This window comes from Eurypyga helias, unplaced genomic scaffold (genome assembly GCF_000690775.1).
Source record: "Eurypyga helias isolate BGI_N326 unplaced genomic scaffold, ASM69077v1 scaffold2300, whole genome shotgun sequence".
NCBI classification, from domain to species: domain Eukaryota; kingdom Metazoa; phylum Chordata; class Aves; order Eurypygiformes; family Eurypygidae; genus Eurypyga; species Eurypyga helias.
The window spans coordinates 61,904-74,291 of record NW_010226095.1 but is presented as its reverse complement, the minus strand read 5'-3'; the positions used below and the strand labels follow the sequence as shown (position 1 = coordinate 74,291).

The 12,388-nt window shown below is 40.4% G+C and overlaps 1 protein-coding gene across 1 annotated transcript in view; it reads left to right on the top strand.

Annotated features, from left to right (window-relative positions):
- Positions 1–920: 920 nt before the first annotated feature.
- The window catches only part of LOC104509503 (receptor-type tyrosine-protein phosphatase mu), a gene marked incomplete at its 5' end in the record, with an annotated part of 35,338 nt that continues 23,870 nt past the window's right edge, over positions 921–12,388 (top strand). The window contains one exon of the mRNA XM_010151472.1: positions 921–1,018. Within this exon, the coding sequence (XP_010149774.1) occupies positions 921–1,018 (98 nt within the window). The remainder of the gene's footprint in view (positions 1,019–12,388) is intronic.

Here is a 12,388-nt window from a genome sequence, read left to right as displayed (position 1 = left end):
TATTTAGGCCAATAAATTATCCGTTTGTTCTCCAATTAGCTGATTTAAGGCGTTCCTCTCAATAAGCCACTAATTGCTTACTGCAGCGTGGCAGTTCAGTAATGGAAACAGTATGGATGTCAGGTTTATAGTACCTGGTAGTATTTTGCCTGTATGTATTCTTATTGGCTTGGTGATTTTTAAGCAGTAGTTTAAAATTGGGGTGGCACACTGACTGTCACAGGTAAGTCACGTAGGCTAGAAACAGACAGGACCAGGCAAACACAAAGTGGTGTGGTGGTTCTCAACATTTCACATTTCAGTAACGCTACCTGTGGGCTGGTACCCAGCTTTAGTACAACGGTAGAGGAAGCCCTGGGTGTTCCTCTACAAAAGCCCCCAAAGTGTTGGGGAAAGCACTGCAGAGGACATGGCTGCTGTGGTGTTCCAGGGTTCTTCACTGCTTTCCCCACTATTTTGAAAAGTGATATACTGCAGCAAAAAACTGTATCTTCTGTCTCACTTCAGGAAGTACAATTTAGGGGCTGGGGTAATTTGATGGATAGCGTATAGTAAGAAAAATACTAGAAACCAGGAAAGGCCACATGGTCCATTGAGGCTCATTTCATTCCAAATACACCTTCCCTAGGTTATCATCCAATTGTTAAGAGAAAGAGTAATGTTATCCATTTTTTATAATTCCACTTCTGGGTACTACAGAGATAAATACCTAAATGCTGGAGAACTAACTGTCTTTCAGGGGAAAAATACTTAAATGTAGATAGGTGGGATGACAGAAAAGAAATTGACCCTAAATGAAAAATATGATGATAGTGATAGGAATATATGTGTGTAGTCACGGTTTCTCAAAGTTCCCCAGAGACAAGCTTCCAATCATGAGACTTTCAGATGGTAACCTTTCCTTTGATTTATTGTTTCAGGACCAATGCAGGAGACAATATATGACTTTTGGAGAATGGTGTGGCATGAAAACACAGCCAGCATAATCATGGTTACTAATCTCGTAGAAGTGGGAAGGGTAAGTGATTTTTGTACTTAAAAAGATGAAAGACTTCTCAAGGTGTTTGCTTTTGGAAATTAAGTAGCAGACCAACAAGATGCTTATATACTGAGTATAGCACATAAAATATTTATGATGGCGTGTGCTAAGAGGTTCATTATCAACTATTTTTAAACATGCCTTGGATGCTTGGCTTTGATAACATTACCACAATGAAAAAGTAACTGATAAAGCTGGATTCTGTACAGCACAGCCTGCAAAGACTGCCAAAGAGGAAAAAGCATCATATCTTCCTATGTATCTCAGATATACCATTTCTGTTAAGGGAAACCAGGGGATTGGTTACAGAACCAGGTATGGAGTCATCTCTTTTTTAAGGGAGCCTGAGCGAGAGTAATTCTGAAACAGATTTCAGAGGAAAGTAATTAAACTATGAGATTGCACCTTCCTTGGAGTATGTTAGTCTAAATCAACTTGGTTTGTTTGGGTTTTGCTTCCTGTAGGCCTTTTGGACTAAAACAGAAAAAATCAGCTTTACTTGTTTGTACACTAAATTTGTTGACCAGGAGGTGGTCTTCAGGAGCTGAATAGTAAAGGAAGGATTAAGTTACCTGGTTGATACTGTGTACTTTTCTTGCTTTGCTTGATAACTTCTAAAGTAGGCCTCCTACTCATGTCATTATAGCTAATTTCGTTTTCAACAAGTATTGAATGGAACCACTTTCTTTGTTTCTCACAACCGTCAATAACTGAGTCTTTTAATTTACTGCTTTGTCTATGCACTGGTGTCTTAGTTCTCATCCGGGATGGGTTTTTTCAAGCAAATGTGCTTGGGAACTGGGCATATAGCTGTCATTTGGAATGAAAAAAACCCTACTGCTTTTATTGCAACTACTGCAATTACTGTAAATTGAAGTGTTGAAATAAGAAGGCAAGTGCACATATCTTGGTGTGAGTCACATGGTTTTAAGAGACATTTTTAATTTCACGCTGGTGGAGTGGCTGATACCCCTCTGCCCTGTGGCATTTGCATGAGGAGAGCACTGGTTTTATGGTGTGAGTCAAAGTGTCAGATCTTGTTTCCTTTTTAGCAAGTCCAGTTTTACAATCTCAGTTTATTCTTCCTTATGTCCTTTGTCAATTGTTAATATAAATCCTAACGTTTAGATTTCTGTGTGCCCAAGCCTGCCAACACATCAGGTACCTGCATTATTTTTAGATACGAAAAAGGATGGTATTTGTGACTGCAATTAACACCTGCTGCAGGAACACATGTACGACTAATTGGAGAGACAAAGGGGGATCATGGAGGCCACTTTAAAAATTCAATCCCTTGAGTGAGGAAGAAGATAGAAAGAGTTGGATGGTCACATATCAATTCAAAATGGATGGTTTTGTGAGAATAGGAAGCTGTCCAGCAAACCTCTTTGTTAAAGCTTTATACACATTCGTAAGTACCCAAGTACACAGCTTAAAAAGGGATGTTTTTCAGGGTATGGATAAACAAGCCATAGCACAAAAATAGCATACTGCGTGAAACCACATACTGTTTTCCTACAGTCAGTATTTGAAAGCATCAATTAGAGCAAACTGTCAGGTCTCAGGCAGGGAGAGGCCAGTCTTGGTGCCAGTGTTGGCGGCCTCGACTCACAATGTTTAGGTACGCAGCACAGTCCCTTAGCAGCAAGCAACGGTTTGTGCCACCCGGGAGATTCCTTCAGGATGCAGGTGTCCTAGTGGCATACAGATCTGCAGCTTAGTTGTTTCTGACAGTCGCAGAAATGACTTTGTTCTCACTTTCTCTGGAGGCCAATATAGGTGAGATCGGAGAGTAGAAATTGAAATGAGCTTTTAATGGAAATGAGATCCTATGAGCCACAGAACAGCGCAGTCACGCCTCCGTTAGTGCTTCCGTCCCACTCCCAGAGCTGGGACCGTCAGCAGCAAGGAGGCACATTACAAACACACCATCTGTCCTGCAACCCCCAACACAAGCTCTGTGCCACCTTGATTAGTAATGATTTTAATGGACCTTTTTTTTTTTCCTGCGGGGCAAACCTTGTAACCTTCCCAACCTTGAGGTTTTCTATTTCAATTGCTGTTGCTGGTATTGATCTCCGAAGGTCCCTTCCAACCCCTAACATTCTGTGATTCTGTATAAGATTGATAGGGGTTTGTTATTTTTATTTTTTAACCCTCTTGACCCATTGTAAGCTGAGGAGGAAAATTCCTTTATATTTTCAGGAAAGGGGAATATCTATTTAACATGTTTGCCACACAGAACGTCCTTCATGAATTAATCATTGAGGGGGCGTATGTGTATTTGTTTACCGGGACTGGCTGGATAGTCATTAAATCAGTGCTAGGAACTTGCTTCTTGCCCTGGAGCATTCTGCATCAGGACTGTTTTAATTGCGGATGGAGGAATCACCATGAGGCTGTCCCTAATGCAAGCACCTGCTGCAAATGACTCAGTCCCCACATTACCCTCCAGCAGGGTCCGGGTACATCTGCCAGTATCTGTCGTTATCTGAGGCACACTTGTCAAAACCATGCATCCCTTTAAGCTCTTGTGTGTTTCAGCAAGGGACCCTTGTCAGTGTTTCTGGCACCTGCAGACTGCTGTGCACCTGGTATTTAAATGGCACAGAAATGTGTTTTGATTGTTTTCTCTCTTTTAATGAACCCACCTGAGGGACATTTAGCTCTTTATCTAGTAGCCCGTTACCCAGTCACTCACATTTACACTGCTTGTGTAGAAATTCAGAACTCACTTGTGCTGTTATACTAATCCATCTGCCAGAAGCCTTATCACAAAATCTGCAGGGCTCCCTAAGGAGACTTTTGTACTGGTAATTTAAGCTAATGATTTCTAAACATATTTAGTCAGTTTTATGAAGACCTCATTAGAATGTGACTGTTTATTAAAAATCTAAATGAGGTTTCACAGTCATTTAGAAAAATCATTGCTGAGTTGCGTGAACAGTTCTTTGATTACAGGTGATGAAGTGGTTTTTAGTTAAGATTGGCCTAAGATGACATAAGAATTCGTACAAAAAACCTGAACAAATAAGCAGCCCTTGAAGCAGCCTTAAAAAAAGTCCCTATCTTCTTCATGCTGGGGCCAACAACTTTACATTCACAACAAAATTCTCAAAAAAAGCAATGACAAGTAATTAATGGTATAATATACCTACACTTGAGTACAAGAATCAGAATTTTCCAAACCACACACTAACAGGTAAAAAGCAAGTCCAAGACTCATAAAAATATATCAGTGTGACCACAAGCTATTTCAAAATAATGTATTTTGGATTATACTAACACACAAGGCCTCCACGGTCATGTTTGTAAGTGGTAGAGCACCTGAGTATAGTAGTGTAATTTCAGACGTCATTTCCTGAGAGACAGTGTAATTAATCTAATGGATTATTCTAGAAGAAAAAAACCTTTTTATCCCACCAGTGTAGGAGTGATCAGAAAACAGACACAAGACAACATCTTGCTTACTACCAAGAGACTGGTCTAAGAGTACAGACTCCAAAAGACAGAGGTAGATCCTTCTGTGGAAAGCAAATGGGAACTGGATCAAGGTCTTTATGTACTGACCAAAGTCTCAGGTTGCTTCTTGAAGTCTTTCAATGTTTGCGCACACTGAAACATTTTTTTCCTCCTTAAAGAGTTATGCTGGGAAGGTTTAGAATATATTCAGTTCTGCCATCTAGCTGTCGCCTCCATCTTAACTCTTGTTAGGCTGGTACTAATACTTGGTTGGCAGAATCAAACTTGGCATGTCACATCATTTGTCATTTGTCAGCAGTCACTTTCTCTCCCACTCCTTGTTTTTGCTTGAGGCAGAAGAAATTTAGTAATATCTGATTAATAAATGGTGAAATGCAGTGATGAAATTCAAGTGGAGGTGGTTGATACATAAATGTGCTGCAAGGACTTATGATTGTCTATCATGCTTTTAATATAACAAAGTATTTACCAAAAAAAATCACTAGAAATAATTATAAAAAATAAAACCTTACCCCAGGAGCATAGTAATTACAGTAATTAGAGTTTCACAATTATTACCCAGAATTAGAAAACAGCCAGTGCTAATAGTGTTAATAAGCACACAAAAGACCCTGTTTTTGAAAGAAGGCAAGGTTGACTACAACAGAATGGATGAGATGCAAACAAGGGAATGAAGGTCAGTCATAGACTGGTAAATAGCCCCTGTGCCTACACACACACCATAGTGCCACTGAAACAGCTGAAACAGCCTCTCGATTCCATCGCATCTCTCAGGAATGTTGTGCTTTCCTGATGGCTGTCTCACACTCCTCCTGGGTGACTTTTCCCTCTCGGGAGCTGTCAGGGCTGTATCTACATAGGGAAAAAGATTAGCTTTTCCATTACTGGTTGTACTGGACGTGTGGTTGGCATGCTACATACGTGGCACTCTCATCTGCAAAAATGCTGATGGCTCTGACTTTTCATGTTTAAAAACATATTGGGGCCTACATGACAGTGAGGAGCCCCGTACAAAGGTCTTTGACAGAAAGAAAACATTTCCTTGCTGCTAGTTGGCTAAATAATGTTCCCTGTTGTAAGATAAAATCTGTCAGAAAAAAGTTGTTGTTCTCAGGAAAGACACTGTGTGGGCCCAGCCCTAAGCAGCCATGTGTGCTTGGGCCTTGGGTCCAAGCTGGGTCCTTGCTCAGGATGTGCAACCGGAGTCAGCTTCAAGAAACATTTCTAAACCAGGTACAAATATGTTTCCTTACACAAAATCTGAAAATTCTTACGTTGAAGCAGATCTTCTTCAGGTCTACTTGATGATTTGTTTCTGTTATAGACATTAGCCATTCAAGAAAAACTGACAAACAAAGCCTGTCCAAAGACTTCCTACTGAAAACATGTAGCAAGAACCAAACAAAAACTTCATAGGAAATTCCGGCATCATAAAAACTGTGTGAAATTTCCAATAGACTTCCCACCTATTCTTAGAATGAAAAAAGGATTTTTTTTTACACAAAGCTCTTATGAGTCTTGCACTTAGACATTTTACATGTTTTGAGAACCTTCCATGCAGAAGAACCCTCTAATAAACAAAGGTAAATTCAAATTGTATTTACGATTCAGCTCACCCATTATGGAAATACTGCAGAGGTGAAACACAGTGACTTTTTAACACATCTCACAAACAGTACCTTTGTATTTAGTATAAATGGAAGAACACTATCTAATTGAAACTGCTTCTAAATGTAATAAGCCAAATTGCCTACACTGGAATTAGTTCAGGATACAGGCATTAGTACTCCTTAGGAGGTGTGCCAAAGAGTTTGTAAGCATGCTGTGGACCCAAGGTTTCAACTTTTCTACGGAAAGAAATCACATTTTATAAATGAGAGGGAAAAAGGACACTGTATGAAACCCTTCCATACCTCTAGGTAATTGTAGTCTCAGCTTCGAAAACCTGTATATGCTGTCCTTCCCCATCTAAATATTTTCATAATCATGTTTACCCTGAAAACCTGGGATCTGCGCTTATGTTACATATATGTTATTATATATTCTTCTGGTTTACTTTCGGCTTCACTGTAATTCCAGTATCTCTTGTTGGATAGAGTAGCATTTATACTTTCACAGAATATCAATGATGAAAAATAGAAAACAATCATAATTTAAAACTACTGTTAATCTTTCAAGTCAGTGAACCCTTCCAGTCATCAGAACAGATACCAGCTTTCTGGACTTCTAACCAGAAATAACAAGTTGGCATTATTCCATTATGCATGGCAGGGGAGGAGCCCTTAGGGAAAAATATTGACTGTTGTTGTTCAGGAAAGAGAAGGAAGAACTCTTTGCAGCCATTTAATATAGATGTTCCCAGATTAGCAATGTTAGCATCATCAAATAGGACAACGACCTACGAGCGCTCATCGCTGTCCCATGTCAATCAAAGCAGACATGGTTTCAGCTCTCAGTGTTTTTATGCATTCGTGTTTCCAGTAAAAGCTATGTTTCAAAGAATGTTAATCAACAGAGATTAATATCTTAATGCTCACTAATCCAATTGAGATAATTCACTTTGAGAAATAAATAAAAGAGGTTTAAAGATACACATATGCATCGACCCCCTTTTTTGGCTAGCTGCTGGAGTGCTGCCAAGGTGTAGGATGCAAGTGTAAGTGCAGTTTGCAAAGAGGGCTTCAAGTTCTTTGAAATGTCAGGGCTGGCAAAATGGCCTCATCACTGCAAGTCTCCTCCCCTCAGCAGTTTTGTGAAATAAATCTCTCAGTCTCGCCCTGAAAGAAGTAGTATCCTGGAGGCACTGACACGATTTTACCTTACCCAGTAGAGCAGCATGTAGAGCTTTCTAACCTAACGTCCGATGATCAGGTTTTAGAGACAGAAGGCCATCCACTACCTTGGGGGTGCTCTGTAGCTCAACTAACAGCATGATGTTGCTTTTGGAACGGAAGCGTGATTGAGGGCACAGGCTGCTCTGCTCAGTGCAGGCACATCAGGTCCTCGGAGCACAGGATCTGAGCAATATGCCCATGAATTCACAGTTGTGTAAAGGATTATGACAGGCTTTGAGGAGCTTCAGCTAATCCTGTAACCATCCTTCATCTTGGCATGGGAGTACCCTTCTCCAGTGCTCTGTGCTGGGCCTTTTTTTTCCTGCAGGGCTAGACCACAGTGCACTAATTTACAGCCCTTTTTTTAATGACCAGTGGGAGACAAAATTGCCTAAACATAAGCAATGAAATAGAGGCAATCCATATTTGCCTGTGGGTATTGGCAGCGGAGGCAGGAACACTGCAACAGCTTTACCTTGGGTTACCGTTACTGTAAAGAAGTTCTCCTTCACTAATTCTTTTTCGTGGCCAGAGGAAAGCCTTACTCTGGGTTTGGACTCTCAGCTTCATTTCATCTCCCAAGCTGCCAGGTTGATGGTATGGTAACAAAATACCTGATTCTTAAGAACAAAGGGATCACACTCATTCCCTTGGGTGGAAAGCAATAGTGTATGGCTGCTACTGGACATATCCAGGAGCCAGCTATTCTGGGCAGAAGTATAATGACAGCGCACCCACCAGGCAACCTAGGATTGCCCTGCTGGGGCAACACGGGGCAGCAGAAGGTGGAGAGTTACCTCAGCTCTGAGTCGTCACTGGAAGAAATTAGACTGAGCTAGTAAAATTCATGGTGACATCTCTCCTCCTCTGGGAGCTGTGAACAACATAAAGACTTCTGACTGCCTTTAAACACAGAAGTATAATGACAGCGCACCCACCAGGCAACCTAGGATTGCCCTGCTGGGGCAACACGGGGCAGCAGAAGGTGGAGAGTTACCTCAGCTCTGAGTCGTCACTGGAAGAAATTAGACTGAGCTAGTAAAATTCATGGTGACATCTCTCCTCCTCTGGGAGCTGTGAACAACATAAAGACTTCTGACTGCCTTTAAACAAACTCAGTCATCTGATGGTGCTGAATTGAACCGTATCTTTAATGTTGTATTTCTCAATACTCTTCCATGCCTCTTTTAGAAAACTGTTAAATGAGGTATAAATCAATTAACTGACTTGCTGAAAAGCAAACAAAGAAAATGAAAAAATGAAAGACTGAGTTTTATCTCCTGTCAAAGGTGGATTTATAACTTATAACGTGTTCTTAAATCACAATACATTTTTTGTTTCAAAAGTATTTAAATAAAAATACTTTCAATTATTGGATGTCCTTTTACCTCAAGTCAGCCAAATAAAAGTATATGATGTTATCCTATCTATGTCTGTAAAATCTGTTAAAAATTTTCACTAGTGAGGTTGGTTGGCTATTTCGTTTTATATCCTAGAGGTTTCACTTCAAAATTTATGTCTGACTTATAATCATTACTTAGTTCAGGACTCATTTTAAATTAGAATATATAATACTGCTTTTCACTAACGATAATCCATGCAGCGCAGAGCCAGTTATGTCACCTTTTTCCTAAGAATATTGCAGAATCAAAGGAAATTGGAAACTTTGAATAATCAGTGTTATTTAAACTGTTCTGTACGAACTACAAAGTATATTTCACAGCCAGCTCGCATATTAGTTCTGTAATATTTCTCCTATTCCAAACCTCTAAGTAAATGAATTACTGTCCTGGCTTTCATACTGCCTTTAGCAGATGTGTCACATTGCCAAATGGCTAAATATGCAGCTTCGGAAGTCACAGTTTGTGTTCATTAGCTATCCACTGCCTACATTGTTTGTTATATTTAGAAGTAGCAACAACAACTTTCCACCTTCATCTTTAATTCTTACTTTCTCACATTAGACTGTTTTGCTGGGGGATGGAGCAAGGGGGTGGCAGTAGTTAATCATCTTCTCTGAATTTCTGAAATTATTAGTAAAATAAACATGTTTGGAACAATTGGACAGTGTACCTTGGGATGAATAGATTAAACCAGAGCATTTTCATTATGTCTCTGGCAATCACCCTTTTATCTCATCTTGTGATGAACATCTGTATTTTTTGGCACGTCGTTAGGATATAAATGTGGGGTGTATCTGAACAAACTCTCAATTATAGTTCTGCTCAGATGAGATTTCAGAATTATGTTTTCTACTTTGTGGATGATATTTACTGTTGTGGTAGCAACTGTGTGGAAAAAAAAATCTAATGCATTTAATATTCAGTTCTGGATTCATGTATCAATTATTTAGCTAAACCTTCTGTTAGTAGGTTTTTTTGTAAAACATGTACCAAATGTTTATAAAAAGGGAAAGGGATTTGTCAAGTCACAGTAGCTAAAGCTGTGCTAAAAAGAAAAAGTGAACAAACATATGTTACCATCAGTGTTTCTCATATTTGATGAGTAAAACCATATTCTATTTTGTTGTGATTGTCTTTCCTTGTACAAATAAAGGCCCTGATCCAATAAACATTTCGAAGTGGGATTTCACTTTCCACAATTTAGTTCTGCCTTTAAGACCCCTTTGCATTTATTTGAGAGATCCTGGAGGAGATGGGAGACTGATGTGTAAGCCTTTACTTAACTTCTGGCTCACTGGGAGTCCACAGAGTTCCCATGTCCAGAGCTCAGCACGTGCAGCAGCATTACAAAACAAGAACCAAAATTAGGGAAAAAGCCTGAATTTTTTTAAAAAAAAAGTTTTTTTTCTCCCCCCCTTCTCCCAGTGAGTGAATCATTAGTGTGGGTCTGTGGCTCTGACTGCGGCTCTGGCACTGTTCCCACATCTCTTACAACCCCTATTCCACTTGGGAGAGTTTTCAGGAAATTGTGTTGTCATGGATCCTTCTGCTCAACTCCAGTCTGCTCCATGCCCAAAGTCCCCAGTGCAGCAGACTAAGAAATCCCCAGTAGGCCCAAGCTGCGTGAGGCACGAAAGGCTATAACTTCTGTGCAACATCCCCCAGTGCTTCCCTAATTATTCCACTGGATCATCTTAAATAAGGTTTAAAAAAAAGAGTGGAAGCAAATCCAACAGTTGAGGCATAAGAAGGTGGGGACTGTGCTCTTCTAAATTGGTCTTTCTGACTGTCCCTAGTTCTTAGTCATAATCCAGACTGTCTAGACTTTCCAAGTTAGAAACAGGCATGTTTTCCTTCAAGGCTGAGCAATTTAATTCAGCCAGGGTTGGTTTTTTTTTTCCCTCAATTGTTTATTTTACTGAACTAGAGCTGTTTTGAGGATGGCAGGCAACCATCAAAACGGAACAAGGCTAAAGTTAGCAACAAAGAGACGTGCTGATCAGGAGTGCTGTGACTAGGATCACCACAGCAGCTGCTCCCTTCCTACGTGCGTTGGCCGTCTTCATGTGGTTCAGGTTCCACCTATGGAAAGGATCAGTGAACGGGCAGGAAAAGGAGATCAGCTCCAGAGAGAGGGTTGTCAGTGGGCTGCTCCAGTCTGCAGGCAGTATGAATTGCTTTATTCTGCATGGAGAGTCAAAAAATCATCCTAGCCATAGGTAGGAAAACCCTGTTTCAGAATGTTCCAGGCAGTAACTACAGGGGGTCGGTTTGCTGGCCTAAGGGATTTGAACAATACGAATCGTATGCGAACAAGGTGAATGTATTATTTTAACAACGTAGGCAAAACAGGGAGCGTTCGATGTTTTTCATTTTGCTTCTATCAGAGCTTTTGGAAATACTTCCAAACAAGATAAGATCTGAATAAATATCAAGTAGATGCAACAGTAGATAGCAGCAGCAACTACTAAACTGCTTGCAGCAACATTTAATGCTTTTGAAATGGTTTGTTCGTTGCTTACAGCTGATAGATGTGCTTTAGAGATGAATAAGCATTTGCCAGGGATCCTGCTGTTTAGGCACCCTGGGACTGGCCCTTGGCTTGGCTCTTGCCTTCTGGAAACCTTCTCATCCACACTGACACCTTGTCAGCTTGCCGGCTGGTGAGCATGGTGGGGGGAGCAGTACCGTTGCCCCTAGATGTGCTAGGTGCTGCGGGGACTGCCCAGTGTCCCAGCTCCAAGTCTCTCGCTACGGAAGGGAGCTGTATAACCTGGTGTTTGCCGGTTGTCCTGAAGCCATGCTTAATACCAGCTGAAATGTGTGAAGAATATAAAGAATTTTTCTTAGCCAATACTAATGTGGTTACTAGGTCTGAAGACAAGCATAGAGAAATAAATAAAAACCTGCTTATAGCTACCTGAACTTCAGCTCTGCTCTGGGAGCTTTCCATCAGCTGTGTAAGCAGGAGTAAGCTGTTAGGATGCTTGTATAATTTTGTGGATGGGAGCCAGGGCTTACCACCAGGCTACTCTTTTCCCTGAAGAGGATCCTGATGTGGGGCTCTGTTTTTCCAGCCCTTCAACTCAGTTCTGTTCAGATTTAAATTTCACCCTGCTAAAGAGCCAGAGAAAGGGTCAGAACTACTGACCCTGCCAGGACAAACTTTTTATTTACCAGCCGATGTAACTACTTTGGTGTGACGAGACCTCTCTCTGTCCAGGCAGTGAAGAGGGGTTGTACATGATTATCGGCTTTGTCACTTGAAACAAATTCTGAGGAAAGAATTTTCTTCTCCCTGTCAGGACAAAGTTTGACTCCCTGTGTAATCCTTTATAAACTGAACCTGGAGTTTGTATAAATAAATTATTTGAATCGTGCATTACGGTTTTCACTGTATACTTACACAAACGGCCATCAGTTTTACCTTTTGCTCAAGACGAGACATGACAGTAATCCAAATATATTGGCATGAAAATGGGTTTGAGAAATGCTCTACCAGTTGCAAAGTTTAATTTTTTTCTTATTTTTCTGACAGTTTTCCATTGAATATTTAAAGTGTTTTACCCAACCCATGTAAGCGTATATTTAAGTCAACCAGTAGATTTACGTGTATTAAAAGATCCATT